Source organism: Diabrotica undecimpunctata, chromosome 4, assembly GCF_040954645.1.
Source record: "Diabrotica undecimpunctata isolate CICGRU chromosome 4, icDiaUnde3, whole genome shotgun sequence".
Classification (NCBI taxonomy): domain Eukaryota; kingdom Metazoa; phylum Arthropoda; class Insecta; order Coleoptera; family Chrysomelidae; genus Diabrotica; species Diabrotica undecimpunctata.
The window spans coordinates 76,514,209-76,532,081 of record NC_092806.1 but is presented as its reverse complement, the minus strand read 5'-3'; the positions used below and the strand labels follow the sequence as shown (position 1 = coordinate 76,532,081).

At 31.9% G+C, this 17,873-nt stretch overlaps 1 protein-coding gene across 1 annotated transcript in view; it reads right to left on the bottom strand.

The window, feature by feature from the left end:
* LOC140438278 (uncharacterized) overlaps positions 1 to 17,873 on the bottom strand; it is a 74,875-nt gene that overhangs the window by 31,849 nt on the left and 25,153 nt on the right. Inside the window, exon 2 of the mRNA XM_072527973.1 lies at positions 17,199 to 17,432. Within this exon, the coding sequence (XP_072384074.1) occupies positions 17,199 to 17,432 (234 nt within the window). The remainder of the gene's footprint in view (positions 1 to 17,198; positions 17,433 to 17,873) is intronic.

Sequence of the window (17,873 nt, the reverse complement as noted above, 5' to 3'; positions counted from 1 at the left end):
TGGGAATCCCCATAGGAAATGACGTACTGTTCTCCCTAAACTTTGCGGATGACCAAGTCATCCTAGCTCAAGATTCTTATGATCTAGAATTTATGATAAAGTGTCTATAGAGAGAATATTTAAAATGGGGGTTACAAGTCAGCATGAAGAAAACAGAATATTTACTTAATTATTGGTTCAGATGCAAGGTTTGAAGTGTTGATAGACGAGGACGTGGAAATCAAACAAGTGAAAAAATTTAAATGTTTAGATCCACTCATTGCTAAGAACGGCTTGGGAGAAACTGAAATTTTTTTTTTATTATTAAATTTGTAAATTTACAATCTGCTATTACAAGCTATTAGTAAATGTGAGTATTGCAAACACATGAGAGGAGAAATTATCCACTGATAACACTCCCAATACTAACACTAACAAATAAAATCAGTGTAGGATTATAATTTGAAACTAGAATTGAAATGGAAATTAAAATTAAAATTAAAATTAGTGAATAAAGTCTGTTGGCCACTGTCTCTTCAATCTTCGTCTGACTTCTGGTTGTAGGTGTAGTTGTCTTGCTTCCTCGTTGGGGTGGGCTGGCAGATGTTCTAAATAATTTCTTGTTAGTCTGCTGATTTCGTCTTCAACGAACGGTATTCCAGAGTCATCATGTAGTGTTTTATTACTAACGTACCACGGCGCATTGAAAATCATTCTGAGTATTTTGGACTGGATCCTCTGAATGATTTTGGTATTAGAAGGCTTTGCACAGCCCCATAGTTGCACCCCATATGTCCATATAGGCTTTATTATGCACTTATACAAGAGAAGTTTATTATCTGTGGATAACTGTGATTTTCGGCCTATTAACCAATTCATTTGACGTATTTTCATGTTGATTTGGATTTTTTTTGCCAAGATGTGTGCTTTCCAAGTGAGCTTTTGATCAAGTGTCATTCCCAGGTATTTGACTTCTGTTTTTACTGGTAGTAATATGTTGTTCAGTCTAATTCTTGGACATATGATGTTCCTGTTGGTGAATGTAAGAAGTGCTAGAATATCAAGGCAGGAAAGGAAGACTAACGAATCTATAAGAAATAACATGAATGCTGCAGAAACGGTCATTGACAGAATAGAAAGATTTTCGAAGTGTTTTTATCATTCGAATTAGATGAATTAGATACGTGATTAGAGGTAGATGGAGACGATATGGCATTTGAGGCATTGTTGTGAGAATGACGCTTCGACTGCGGAGTATCACTCTCGACAACAGAGATTTTAGAATTTTGGAAGAACTTGGCCGACAATGAAGGGTTAGCATCTTCCAACTTCTTGACAATTTGAGTTAGTTCACTCACGGTATTAATGTCTTTTAAAATGACATGAGGAATATGCTCAGGTAAGCTACGTTTTTGTTTGCGACCTTTGATTTGATCCCAAAGATCTTCGTCGAAATCGGGAGATAAAAAAGTGGATTTAAGAACTTCGACAAGTCCATCCCAAGAACTTATTGAGGACTTAATACTGCGAAACCACACCGCGGCATCGCCAGAAAAAAATTCAATAATTAAATAATTAAATAAAATATCTTTCGGGACATTACGGGACTCAGATAACTTATTAACTCGTTCAATAAAATCAAACACAGTCTTGGGATCACCATTAAATTTAACATTCCATTTAAATATGGAATATTTGGAGATATTTGAATCAGGAGAAGAAACATGTATTATCTGCGGAGCTGCAGGAGAGACATACTCGACAGAAGAAGGACTAGAAGCTAAAGGAATGACTTTATCATTCATCTCTTGCTCCAATAACAAACAGGTAGCATTAGATTCATTTCGTAAAGAAATAGATTCCTCAGAATAAGGCTCGGGAACAGGGAGACGATCTATTCTACCTAACAAATGAATAAGTCGTGATTTGACTTGGCGAAAACAAGAATCTGTTGAAGAACCTTCAAACTCTTCAACTAACTTTGAAATATTATCAATAGAATTTTTAATGGCAGTCTTTTCGTTATCATAATCTAAGGTATCTAAAGATAATTGATTGCTGTTATCCCTAACTAACAATCTCTTGAGGATTTTCCTCTTTTCATTTATTTTTCTACTCGTAACAGTTCCTCTGATTTTTAACTCATAATTAATTTCCTCTGAAGTAAGAAAATTGACTTCAAAATTATTCATTTTTTAATTTAAGTCTACAGGTAATAAAAAAATATAAAAATAGTACAAATATACCAACGAAAGATCAGGTTTAATTCCAAAATTTATACGTAAATCTGGAAAAATTTTGTAGTGTGTTTACCAGACGGAACGCAAGAAGAAAATAAAGAATACTGAGATAGAGATAAAGCAAAATAGAAGAGGAAATAAATAGAAATAGAACACGGAAGCTGATGAGGGTTCTCGTAGCTTGGGCGGTATATAAATGTATAGAGAAAGCAACGAAAATGATTAGGTAAAAAGGCCGGGACATAAAAATGTGATGGGTCCAACGGACGAAATAAGTAAAGATACGATAAGAGATATTGGAAAAGATACAGAAATAAACAAAAAGATAGATGGGTAAAATTACCAAAGATAAGATAAGATAGGGAACAGGGGGCCACTTAATTTTTTGGGGTTTAAGGAGAAAATTAAGAAACCTTAGAAAAGAAAAGAGATAAGGAAAGATATTTAGGTTCAGAGATCAAACCCAAGAAAAGATATCACAGTTAATTATTGAATAAATTTGGTCAACACTCTACATAAACAAAAAATAAATATACAAGGTATTACACTTACTTACCTACGAAACTTAATAAGCCTGATCTTTCTACTGGTCAAAGGTATAGTTATATTTAAAGGTAAAAAGCAAATATATCAGGGAACGTTGTTAGGAGTCGACAAATAAAATACATACATAAAACAATAACAATATATTAAACAACAACAAAATTACGACGCTGCTGAATGCAACACAAGTAATAAAAATACACAAACAACTATGAAATGGTGGTAGGTATACATATAAAAATAGGCAGAAATATAATTAGAAAATATCTTTATAAAGATATAAGTATAACACAAGCATGCACAAATAAAGTTTTGGCGTATCTCGAGATATTACAGCAAAAAAAATGAATAAAAAATTATAACAAAAACCAAAGATAACAAAAATTAATAAAATCTAAATTTACAAAAATACAAAAAAAGTTACTGAAGTGAAAACATAAAAATTTAACCAAACCGCACTTGGTTAAGTCGATTATTTGATTCGTAACAAAACAAATATAGAATGTTCTTTAATTGACTGCAAAATTCAGTAGCTACTCTCAACTACATTTGAAGACATGTATTATCGTTAGATACGTCCAGATAATGGAAGATGATATGATGACATACCATATGACTTGCCCGGATAGGTGGAGATATTAAGATTATGTTAACTTACAGTAATTCCTGGCGACTGCTGCTTTAAGTCACTGAAGTTAATACTGTACTGGTATTAAACACTGAATTTAATTACCCTTAAAGGTGATTTTCAACTATACTTAAACTAATATAGTGTAAGATAAAAAAACTCTAATAAGCAAGTGTATACACACTTATAAAGAAAATGCACAGAGACGGTAAGGTAGCAGATACGATAATGTGAGTTAGGCGTCTTAACTCGACGAATGCCCACTGATAAGTGACTTGGTTCCTCTCAAATTTTACCAAGCTACCCAAGAAAAGGTGAGGGTATCTTCCCCCCAAAAATGATAGGCCAGCCTGTATCTATTTCTAAGAAGATAAGGTTCTAATTAACATTGAACATAACGGTATACTTCTACCTACAAACGTGATGGAATATCAAATCTCCTAGATTAGGTTTTTCCCGAAAAACATTACAACGGGCGTTCGACGACAATTACCGAATTTATGACAAAGAACCCGGAAAAGGATTAACTAAGGATTCGCCAGACCGGCGTCTTTAAATAAGTACTTAGGTAGATTCTTCAGTCATATTTCGGTAGTTTTCCAATAAAAATTTCTGATCGTAAACACGACCATCAACGTATCATCCAGATTTGTAAAAGGAAGTAAAATTAATTTAATATATTAATTAAAAAAATGTTACAAACGGTCATTGACAGAATAGAAAGAAGAGGTTCAAAATGGTTTGGACATCAATTGAGAATGTCTGACAAACGTTGGCCCCAAAAACTTCACAAATCGAAGCCCCCTGGAAGAAAAAAAAGAGGTAGACCTCGACGCTCTTGAAATGAAGGAATTAGAAGAGCGATGGAATCGACAGGTTTGGAGAAGGAGCATGCCTTGCACCGGGAGGATTCCCGGAGGAGAACGGGAATACGGCGATAGCCGTCTTCAAAATGTATTGTATTTACAAGTTCGATTAATGTCAAACGTCAATAACCTTATTTTAACCTTCAATTTTGGCTTATTTCCATTAAAATAGTAATTACTTTAAAATGCCACAAGAAAATAGCTTCAGAACAATAGATAAGATCTAGATAAGATAAGGGAGTGTTCCAAAAATGTCGTCAGCCTTACAGTAGCCATCCCACTTTCGGAGTACGGTACGTGCGACAGTCAACTGCGCATAAGTAAGAGAGGGTGGTTTTAGTTGGTAGGTAGGATAATAGATACCTAAATCTTTGGAACTGCTATCTTGAGTACTTTAAATTAAACTAAAACCCAAATTGTAGGGACTCAACATGGAGGTAGCATAAAAAAATTTCAAAACCCCCCCCCCCTAAGACAAATTCTGGGTGCGCCACTGGCAAGAGGTATGGTGGTAAACCAATTTTCAGATGTTAAATTGCGACCTGATCCTAATATTGAAGCGCAAAGCCTGAGTACCAAGGATTCAGTTTTATTACTCATTGCGAAAGGTCTCTCTGGCTGCTTTCCTGCGTATATTTCTAAATTTGACACATAAAATGTTCTTGAGTCTACCCTTGCAAATACCTTAATCCCATGCTTTGCAGGTTTGTTTGGGATATAAACGCGAAATGAACATCTTCCCTTAATGCATAGAGCAACTCATTTACCGTGACATACTCTCCTAAGCTGTAATTATTCCTACAATTGCCAACAAACGTTTCCCACATTTGTCGAATCGGTGCTAAATTATCAATCTTTTTTCTTTCGTTGCTAGTGTTGACCAAAACTCCTTCAGACATGATCTAACTCCTTTTAAAACTCCGGCTAAAAGCAGCAATCCAAAGACAGCTTTCATTTCTGTTACGTTCGTCAATTTCACGTCATAGTAGTCTTTGTAACGAGTTACAAGTGTAGAGATATAAATATTGGTATTTTCGACAATTAGGTTGGTCATCTGATCGTCAAAAAAAGATTGAAAAGTTTCTGTAGGCGTTCTAGCGTTTTTCGCACTTTCTATGGGACCAGGCAAATGTGACACTATATTGTGACTTCGAGTTCGCACTTGCTGGTTTGTCACATGTTTATTCCATTTTGTAATACCATCTTTTGCTGTATAATAAAGATGCCTATATGTCTACTGATGCAAGTGCTAGCCAAAATTTTTGGAGTATCTTTAAAATCCAGCTCTTCTTCTGTGTCACTTTCATAGTGTAATGTTTCATAGATGTTGTCTTCTTCATCAGAAAAGCCTTTCTCTTCTAAATCATCCTCAGCTTCTACTTCATCATACAACTTGTGTAGTTTAGCTATTTCTGCTAAATAAGGATTCATTTTTAAAACGATTCACTACCTAAAATAATAAAATTTTCTCAACAGAAGTTACAGTAATAGTTTGAGTTAAAGTACCGCTTCTTGATATTGTAACTGCAAAGCTCGGGTAGTGTCTCGTGGACAAAAATGCACTGCATGCGAAAGCGAACCGATTTTGGAACATTATGTATCATACCTTGTGTATTCATTGTACCATGAATTACAGCGTAGTAGCATATGCGCCAGGCCGTAGTTTGATTCTAAAGTCTCTGAGAGTTTGTGCAGTGTAATATTCACACCTAAAAGTATCTTGGTATTGTTTATAATAATGATAACATTGTATATTTTAATAATGATAACATGATTTAACAAAGAAAAATATGTTATTTTGGAAGATGCTAAATTGATTTCCTCGGAAACAGTTCTTATTGCAAATTGCATAGCAGGCTGAGGCTAGTTTCTTACTTAACAAATCGATATGAAAAAACCATTTAAGGTTTCATGACTAATAATTAATAAAAATAAAGATTTAGACTTACGTCGTTGACCTAGAAGTAGTAAGAAGCTGCTCAACATACTTTTTGGACTCTCTGTGTTCGCCTCCTTGTACGCGTTTCTTTTAGTTGGTTAAAAGGGTAGCCGAAGTTGATTTAGGCAAATAAAGACTAGGTACTACCTCAGGTTTGAGTTTTAGACCCTTTTTAGAAACGTAATTTAAAAGTTCCTGTTGTAGATTTCTTTGGTAATCTTCAGTTTTAAAATGTGTATAACAAATTCTTGCAGTATTACAATTAAAATTATCCTTTCTACAACAAGATATAATTCACAGTTTTCTGGTCACACTATCTTTAGGAAATGTATGAAACCCGAAGATTTTATCTTCATTGTCACTATTGCAACAAGCAATTGCACAGCGTAGGTACTTTGAAAAAGGTACAAAACCAGATATACAATGGCAAATAAAAACTTTCAGTTTTACAAAAAAATACTATACAGTATAAATAAATAGTAACTAAACACCATTTGTATAAAGACACATATATAAGCATAAATCTAAATTATTTTTCTATTATAAAATACATGACTCAGTCAGTATTGAGTTACTTTAAAATATATTTATTATCTCATAACTTGCAATTTGCAATAGTCACCATTGATAACCGATATTATTGTTGAACTTTTGTTTTTATACAAGCTTTCTGTCTTGCCGGTGTAAAGTCGTCTGAAGTCGATATTTATTGTGTTTTGCGTTTGAACTAATTTGTGTCTTATTTTCATATTATTATATTGTTTGATAAGTAAATTTTGCTTAAAGTAATCGGTAGGTTATAGTAATGTGTATATTTTTTATTTTACTAAATTTCATTATAACTCATCTAAAATACCATATTGAATTGTAAAACAGATTTTTCTCTATTGTACTCTATTTTGTTTTTATTTCAGTAAAACTGCTTGGAAGTAAGTGACAGTGAATCAGAATAAGCAAATCTACTACTATTTACCTATTCACAATATTTTCTCTGCAGAAAATTTTTAAATTTCAAGGGATTTGCATACAAAAAGAGTACTTATATTATTAGTATATGTATGAAAACAAAAATAAATATTTCGCCAAAATCTCTAGGAGAAGTAAAGGTTTTACGCTACTGAAAATATATTTTTTATTCAATTATAACCAAAACAAAACATTTAAAAAAAAAATTAGATCACTTTTTAACCATAATTTCAAAATTAATGTGTACGTTAAGCTGTAATAATGGGTTCGAGGTTGTTCAGGCGATCTTAACTACGTCACACTCCTGGGTCAGCTGTCAAATGTCATGCGCAATATCATACCTTGTGTATTCATTGTACCATGGCTGTAATTCATGCAGCTACTCAAGCGCCCGCGCGTTAGAACTGACGGGTCTATTTGCAAATTGTAAAAATATGATTGGCTTGTCCCACAGACACGCACCCGTGCCGCGAAGGGTTTAATGATGAAAGACCGATGGTAAAATTAAATAAGTAGTGGCAGGACCTGACATAACTATGGACGAAATTAAACGAGCAATAGTATTAGCTGAAAAGACCTGAAAAGCGACGAGACTGGATAAAATACCGAGTGAAATAATAAAGTTCTTCGAAACTTCAGATAAAAGATGTATCGTTCATCTTTTTAATAAAACTTTGTATATGCACTTGTTTTGTCTTCATTTTTACATTTCAACTTGAAAATTAATAAAACTATCTATATACCAACGGATTGGCTGTAATTAACTTTTGTGACAATACCTAACAAGGCAAATGCGAAAAGATAACTACCGAACCACCAACTTGAGCTATAATATTTCTTCGAATTTTGTTCTGAAGGATGTACCAAAAAATAGAAAAATAATTTAGTGACATGCTCTTTGCCAGAACTAGAGAAGCATTATTTAGTATTGAGGTTATGGTACAGAGATGCAAAGATGTCGGCCATCTAGTTTTTATGTGTTTTATTGAGTTTGAAAAGGCCTTCGAGTAAAATACACCTACTGAAATGATAACCACTCTTCAACAGGTAGGTATTGATGATAAAGTCCTACTTATCATAAAAAATATTTACTCGCATCATTGAGCAAACATTAAGATTGGCCAGGATAATTCTGAAGAACTTCAAATACGAAGAGAAGTAAGAAAGGGCTGCATTTTGTCCCCATTAATATTTAACATTTATTCGAAAAAATTTTTCAATAAAGCATTGGAAAGCGTTCAATGAGGTATCAAAACCAATGGCGTCAATATTGATAATTTGAGGTACGCTGATGACACGGTGTTAATTGCAAATTGTTACGAAGATCCTTATCATCTGATTCATACGATTACCACAACGTGTAATGAATATGGACTGAAGCGAAACACAACAAAGACAAAAGTAATGGTTGTCAGTAAAACGCCCATACTACCAGAAGTGATAACAGCTTATGAAGAACAAATGAAGAAAACCAATAGTATTACATATCTTGGTTGTAATCTAAATCAGAATTGAGACATGAGCAACTAGAATACTCATAGAGAAAGTCAGAGCTGTATCTTTTAAGATAAAGAAAATCTTATGTAGAAACAATATTACTGTAAGACTGAAAAAAAGTAATTATATTATGGACTATTTATCCTTTTATAGGGAGTCAAAGGTTGGACTTCAACAAATACACTTCTTTTTCGTTTGACTGCCAACAGGTCTTTTAATTGCTAAATTTTTTTAACTTTTTCAAGTGTTTCAATAGCAGTATCTCGAATAGTACTAGTCTTATTTCTCCCATGTTTTTATTTTTCGTTCCAGCTCATTTTTGAAGTGAAAGCTTCTTTAGCGACGTTATGCACTTTTTGGATGGGGAAAAAGCATTGAACTCGCGACCGTCGCCGCGGGATATATTATGTATTATATATAAATAGTATGTGATGCATGCAACGCATATATACTACATAGCACTTCCTTTTGGATGTGGAAAAAGCATTGAATTCGCGACCGGTGGGCGAAATCGGTGGGATAGCCCAAAATTGATGAAGTAGGTCTAAAACGTTAATCACAACAAACTTTTATCATCCATTAACTTCGAGTTTTTATCGAGGTTAATCAATTTCTTCATTTAAAAAAACGTTTCTTGACTTATTTTAGATGCTCCTGAAGATGCTCTAGAGAGCGAAAAACTTGGGCAAGATTTAATTAATAAAACTGTGCTCGATATCTGCCTTTATTTATCAAAGTTCATTAATATAAATAATTGCCCAACCATGCAATTGTAAAAATACAGTTATACTGTACCTACTTGTTAGTTTCAGTTCTCTATTAAATTTTGATAGTTACATAAATAAATTATTTAAAAATGACAAAATGACTTGTTATTTGAGGGAGGTGGAAAAATCATATGCATAAGATGGGAGTAAAGTGCATTTTCTACCCTTGAATGATTACTGCGCCCCTTAAGCGTCGGGTAGTAAACTTCATTCTCGGTAGAAAAAGTAGCACTTTGCTCCCTTGTTATACAAATAGCTATTACCGACATCCCGAGAGCCGACTTATCCATTATCCAACCTGTCAAGTCGGGACGTGATAACTTTTTTTTTTCGGTCAACAAGTCTACACACACACCAACCTTCGGGCCCAACGTTGTCGGTCACGACAGTTGGGTGGTCTAGTCATTGATTTTAGCAATAATTTTTTTTAGGGTATTCGTATTTTCAAGGTTCAAGTCTAGTACTATAACGCCAAAACATGGGACACATCGAACTTGCCGTTTTTTTAAGTTATAATGAATAGAAATTTCAGTCCAAATTCACAGATTGCCCTGTATAGTAATAAACAATGAGAGCAAACACTTTCTAATAATGATCATTAGTTATTTCGGTTGTATTCGAAGTATCCGATATTTTTTTTCGGGTAGCTTTTAGCAAGATCGGAGCCATTTTCTGGGTATCTCTCTTTTGTTTATGGAACATTAAATTAAGATTTACACATATACTATTCTAATTGAGCCCAAATCGTTCTCTACGGTATGCTTCTGTTTGGTGTTTTAATGATTAGCAACTTTAAACTGGTCAGTTCAGGAAACACCTGTTTTCTGAAGATGTTAAAAAAATGTGACTCTATAAATACGTGCCAGTGTCGATGCAGATATATCGTATATTGGGATATAAAAAAATATTATTATAACAAAAGTAAAATATTTCATTGTTGTTAAAGAGTAAGCTATTGTATAGAATAATCAAAGATTTAAGAATCAAAATTTTACCACAGTTATATTATACCAAACTAGTATAGTTATACTATACTATAAAAAAATTTAGCACTGATTAGCATAGCATGTTTAATTATTTATCAATTAATTTTACAATACATTTTGAAAGTTTTACTTAATATGCTTAATATTAAAATTTTATTATTATTATTTTAAAATTATGCTTAATATTAAAAATCATCATCATCATCAAGTGGCCACAAAAGTTATAGTAAGTGATAAATCACTAAAAGTGTAAAAATACAAAATAATAATGAAAATGTAAATGATGAGTAAATTCTATTTTATATTTAATTAACACATTTTCAAAGTTACTAAAATCATTAAATATAATTTTTAAAGAAAAAATTAAGATTTTTCAAATTTTAACGAACTTAAATGTGTGGTGTTATTAAAAAAAAAATAGTAAAAATTCGGTAATAAGCAGTTATAAAATTTCATTAACCCACATCTTACTATATAAAAGGCTAGGATGACACGTCACGCAAATTAAATTTGTCCGGGACGATAACTCCTAGCGCCACCTAGGACAGAAATCTAAACTACCAACATATGACATTTCAATCATATTTTGTTCTTGAAACAATACAATTGAATTATTGCTAATTCAACCTACAAATTGATGATTCAAATATCCTTACTCTAAAATTTTACTACTTCATCAGTAATTATTGATTTCGCAAAATTGCTAAAAATATAGGTTACTGTAATTGTAAGGTGAGTTTTCCAAACAATTACATATACAGTTATTATAAAAAAAATGGCGTTTAACAAAATGAGGAACTCTGTGTTTGTTTGTAATACTAAAAGATCATTAGTTGAAATTTGAGAGGGGGGAGAAGTATGTTTGATGTAATTTTGAAAGCAGAGAAAAAGCTATTTGTTCCTGGTCGCAAAAGGAATAACATCTGAAGAAAAAAGAGATTGAATGCCGGTGATTTTGAACGGTAACAGAAAATTAAATGGTAAGAATTAAAAAGTAGTTTTTGTTTTCGAAAGTGTTTAAAACAGTAGTAGCAGTGGCAATTCCATGTATGCTGAATGGTAGCACTGCAGAAGTTAATGTTAACAGCATTTACAAGTTTCAATAAATTATCATTGCATCGAGAGAAGTTCAGGCTAGGAGAATTTAGTATCCAAAAGGTGATAAGAGTTTTGGTTAGGACGTGAGATCGAGATTCATTTTTGGGAGCAGATCAAGAAGAGAGTTTACCTAGCGAATTGACAAGAGAGTATCCGGGTCAATTTTAGAATTAAAGAGAAACTAAGAGTGAATCGGTTTATTAAAATTTGAGAACAATATTACAGGAATATAAAGTTTTCAAACGGAACAGAAAATAATTAAATTTATAAAGTTGTTTGTTTGTATAAGCTATGTAAGGTAGTATAGGTCATTTAGTAAAGCGAATTTTTTTTTGGCTGAGTAGTTTTTTAATTATCAGAACAGAGACGGAGTGATATTTATATGTGTAATAAAATTTGTATTTTATTAATATATTTTAATTGTGTCGAACATGTTGGTATTTCTTTTATTTCCTCCTGCTCTTGTTGTATGTTTTTACATTATTATTAGGCAAAGGTATTTTATCATTCAAAAAGAAACTCTGAGATTAAATTTGAACATCTGATTAAAATTTGGCGTCTGTAATTAAGATTATTAAGATATTTGCTGAATGAAAAACTGAAAAAGTTAATTTTATTGTGTGTTTTGTCAATTTTAAGTCAATTATAAATCACATTTTCATAAAATGAAGAAATACCTATCTCTCAAAATCTCGTTTAAAATTAGTACTAGAAATACCTATGTACACATAGGTTTTCTGTTTAAACTGAAAATTTGTACAATAAATGCATTCAAGTCAATGCAAGTCAATATAGGCATTATTAAGATTTAAATTTTTAATGTCAGAACTGCCTAGTTTGTAACAGTCACTTCTTGTTTAAATGTATGATTTTTGCACCGGTAACATCGCAACGTTTGCTTAAGGGTTATTTTATATTTGAGATTTGTGTAGTCTCTATGTCAAATTTGAAGATAAAGTGTTCGATGTGATTTAGTTTTTGCCATTGATTTAAAGTTATTTTTGTGATTAAATTAAGTTCGGTATAATTTAACCTGTCATTTCACCCTCCTCCTAATGATACTTGTGCAAAGTGCGATCGGTATAATTTATTAATTGGTACAACTTCTGATTTGCAAGAACAAGCAATTCATAAAGAGAATTGTACCCAGCATCTTGCCATATCAGATCGAGCATACAGGGAGAAAAAAAAAAGATAAATTCTGAAGCTGTAATTCTAAAAGTGTTACATTTTTGTCATTTCTTCTTCTTCTTTTGATATAGACATGACTCTGTCTGCTTTTCAATGTGCCTCCAGTAAGTTGTCGTTCCATCGTTTTTGTGGTCTTCCTACTGATCGTTTTCCTATTGGGGAACTGTCTCTTGTCGTCTTTACTACTCTATTTGTTGTCATTCGGCTTATATGATCGTCCCATACTACTTTTCTATTTCTTACCTATTTTGCTCTGTTTGCTCTATTCACTTGATCTATCCCTTCAGTTTCGAGCTTTCCGTTGCTAGATAATGTGATCCCTAGATATTTATTCTAGTTATGCCTAGTTCTTTTTTCTGACCTTCCAGCTCCAATTTACATTTTAGTAAATTTGCTGTTATAACCATGCATTTTGTCTTTTTTGAGGAAATTAACATGTTAAATTTTCTGGCGGTTATATAAAATTAGTGCAGAATATGTTGTAAATCCTCTTCACTTTGAGAGAGTAGTATTGCATCGTCTGCATGCAGATTATTTTAAATTGTTTTTCTCCCATTTTATATCCTTTTTTAGTTCTTACTTTTATTATTTCATCCATAATCAGGTTGAACAATAGAGGACTCAGGGAATCTCCCGATCTTATCTTTGTGTCATGTCATTTAGAAAAATGCTTAGCTACACCCATGCTTCAAAACAATATTTTATTTTAAAAAAGATCATTATGGACTTTAAATCTCACTGTCTACAGTTGCATAAATAAAAATAAACATGCCGTTTGTTACGTTTGCGATGAATCAATAGGCGCTAGAGGGGGACAAGTAATAGCATACTATTTGAGGTAATATATCCTTATTACAAATCCTTACCGGCAAATATTAATAAAATTAACATGTACGGTGACTGCTGTTCAGGACAAACAAGAAATATTTATGTTGCTGTTATGTTGTCTCTTTTGTTAGAAGATTTTAACAGAAATAAAAGGAATCTTGTTATTAATCATAAATTTCTTGAACCGGGGCATACTCATCAAGAAGCGGATATGATCCATACAGCTATTTAAAAAGTCAAGAAATGTACAACTGTCAAAATAGAAGTACCCAGAGACTGGGCGAAATTAATTAGAATGGTTCCGAGAAATCATTCTATTTAATTTATAGAAATGGAACAAAAAGATTTCCTGAATTTGTCACAAATTCTAAAAACTCACTACGTGCATTGCAAACTAAAGAATGACAATGAAAATATTTCCTGGCTTCACATAAGATGGGTACATTATCACACTTTCAAAAGTTTCTTATAAAACTTCTTTTGATTGAGATTTTTTTAAGGTAATGGAATTATCCAGAAAGAAAGCAACATGGGATAAACGTTCAGCTCAACTGTCTGGGCTTGCATCAAGCAGTAATCCCCGCAAGGTTACGCCAATCCCACTAACCAATCAGAGAATTCCACTACCAGATAAAAAAATTCAAGACCTCAAGGACTTAATGCCTTACATTTCTGTATCAAGCAAGACTTTACTTGCCCATCTGTATTTTTAAGTAGAATATGTATCGCAGATAATTTGTAATAAACTGTCATGATCATACTGTTATGATCATATCAAGAACCCTAGCCGTGTCGTTGTTAATATAACATTTCAAAATTGACAATTACATTTTTTGATAGATTTTATAATTTAAAATTTAAATTGGGAATCTTCCGGCGTTCTGTGTTTCTGTGTTTTTGCTGATGTATTTAGTAGATTAATTTTTAATGTTTCTTCACAATAATAACATTTTAATGCTACAGATCTTTTAAAGGTAAGATCATTTACTTAATTGTTTTGTATATTAGATGTATCGCTAATAACACTCTTTTAGAACTGATGATGCTCATTGAACAGTGGGCGAAACGTCTTCAATAAATAGATAAAGTAGCACTAAAGATAACTCTTTGACCGAAAACATCCCATTCTCTTACGAGTGCACTTTTTTTATATTAAATTAAACAGTCATATTCCTTAAAGATATATATATATATATATATATATATATATATATATATATATATATATATATATATATATATATATATATATATATATATCGTCACCTCGACAGGACATTTTTAGGCTGTTGTGTGCAGTACTTAAAGATGTTGCTGCGCCTCTTGTGATCGGTTGTGTGTCTTTAGTTGTGCGATTGGACGATTTTTTTTGCAGAATTAGTTTCCATGCGGTTGAGAGTCGCTAGGTATCATCTCTTATATTTAAATGTTTTGGATGGTTTTCAATTTCTATTGCTTCTCTAATTACACATTTGTTCCTATTGTCAATGTTGGCTAGAATCGCTGTTTCATTTAAGTTTGTTTTATGTCCTGTGTTTATGATATGTTATCTAAAGATGAGGTCATCTCTTTTCTTTCGATGACATGTCGATGTTCTTCTCGTCTTCCCTGTATTCTTTGGTTGGTATGTACGATGTACAATTTGTTGCAGTTCTCAAAGAGTATCTTGTATACTTTTCGACTTTTCATTTTTTTTTTGGCGGGTGATAATATTGTTGAGATTTTCCTGTCGAAGTTAAATCCAGACTCTATTTTGTTTTTTCTTAGAACTCTGCTGATTTTATTTGTCGGGCTCTCTATATAGAGCAGGATCATTTTTCCAATTGGTTTTTTTTAGACGTTTTTTTAACTGTTTTAACTTTGTGCATTTTCTCGTTTTTATGGTCCTCATCTGTCATTATTTTAAATCTTGAGATTGTTTTGATTTCAGAATTTAATTGTGCAGAATAATGATGTGCATCAGGGTGTAGATATTGCCAGTCAGGGTTTTATAAAAGACAACAGGCGTTAGTATTCGTTTTTTTTTTGTTTTTTCGCTTATTGAAAGGTGATCATTCCTCAATAAGACGCTCTATTATCGGCTTTGTTTAGTTTCTTCTTCTCAAATTGAATGGAAATTAAATCAGTTATTCTTGGTCCTAAATATTTGAAATTTTCATCATTTTCATATTTTCTTATGATGCTTATGTATAATTACATTAGTTAGCTACAGCTAATAGTATTAAATTTGCCCTTAGGTAATATATTTTTATCTTTAACCTTTTAACAACAAACACGCCGAATATTTTGTCGGTTATAAAATCATATTGAGTGATAATCCTACTGTTAGTAGTTATACTCCATAAAATTATTAAAATCGACATTAAAATAATGAAACAAACTACTCAAAAATTTTTAGGAAATTTATAAAATTGTCTACAGCAGCCACTGATGCGAACAGGCTAAGCGTATATTTATTTAAGCAGTTAATAGCTTACCCAAGATTTTTATAGTTCACACCCAGCAATGTTCTAAGAAAATTTATGTGTATTTTGTAGGATTGATATTTGTTTTCTAGGTAAAATAGGTGGTCTTCTGTATACATATAAATTTCGAGTTTATGACGGGTAACTGTAAATACAATTCTTTAAACGTCTTTAAACGTCTTTAAATTGATCAAATACAAAGCTCTTTAATTATCATTTTATCCTTTCTGCCAGCTATTTTTGAAGTATCAATATATAATCCATTTAATTGTTGTTGTTTTGTTTTTCTTATAATTGTAATTAATTATGCTTTTCTTGTTATTCTATCAAAACTAGCAAAGCAAAAGAGAGGGAATTACTTATCTAGAGGGGAAAATACCTTGATAATACATTACATGGTTCTCTTCGTTTGAACATAATTGTATTCTTAATTGGATTACCGTAAATCTCAGTTATTATTCTTAAACATTTGACAGATATTACTAAGATAGTAAAAAAGTTTAATAAAAATTGCAATCTAAAACGCCCAAGGAATTTGAGTTAAAATAGAAGAGATTATAAAAGAACTTAAAAATATCAAAATCGATTAAGTTATTACCAAAATGAAATAGAAAATAAGAGTTAAATAGATTGAGTTGGATTATTTATATGTACAGTAAAATCAACACATATGAAAGAGACAAAGGACTTATCTTCTACAGCACAGTCACTAAACAATGATAAGAGTAGTAGTAAAAAAGATCTATATGAGGGCAAACTAAGCAACGTACTATTAGTAGTTGGTAACTCAATGTGAATTTATCTTGATCGGAGACAGGAAGGACAAAACAGGAAATAGACCAAAACACCCCATCGCGAAAAAATTCGGAGAAGACACAAAGATACATTAACTGGCAATAAAAAACGTATGATGATATGCAAGCAACATTATGAATGGATACAAAAACAAGGCTTTCCACAAATATAGTTGGAGATAAGAAAATAATTGTCAGTTATGTCATTTACAGTTTGTTGATATTTATGGAGTCTTAGGTTATAAATGGGCGATTCCAGTGCCATTTAAATTTATATCATAAACATAAACATACAAATTTTTCCCTTTTTTCTTAATTTCCTTTCTTTTCCTTAATTTCCAAATTTTGGCCAAAAGTTAACAATTAAAATAGTTTTTAAAGTATAAAATTTAAACTGAATGGTTCTGTTACCTTGTAAGCCAAAAATATGACTAGTAGATTTTGCTTCTTGAGTTCCTAACCAACTGGTATAATGTAAAGACGGTTGTGATACAGCTTGTTGAAGGTGATAGTGAACAAACGAGGAATCTGAAGAAACACTAGGTGATATTTTAGGAGGACCATACTCGTGTACTTCTGTATCCAATGGTAAAGGTTCTACACTGTCAAACTTTTGAAGATCAAGTATTGATTGGTATAAAAGACCTAAAAATGAATTAAAATAAATTTTAAATTCTACACCGCTGATCAAAGAAATCTGAATTATTTACAATTATAATGTTTATTGTAATTTATTTACAGTTTTCTAACACTTATTTTACTTTATTTACAGTCTTCTAACACTAACAGTAAAAACGCAATTAATTCATAACATTTATTTACTTAACCCTACAAATTTATTTTATCGACTGACATTCTACAATTTAATTTCCTTTGTTTATAGTAAAATCATTTTCGAAATATTCTTTCTAAAAAAACTGAATTTTATCATCAAGACACCGCTTCTCGCGATGTCCTAAAGTTGTATAAAATTGGCAAGGAGAACGGTTTTTGCTCCGCACCGGTAACTATGCGGGTTGCAAAAGACTAGTACCTGGACTTCGGTATTTTTAACAAATTCCTCCACCATATTTCGGATATTACTCC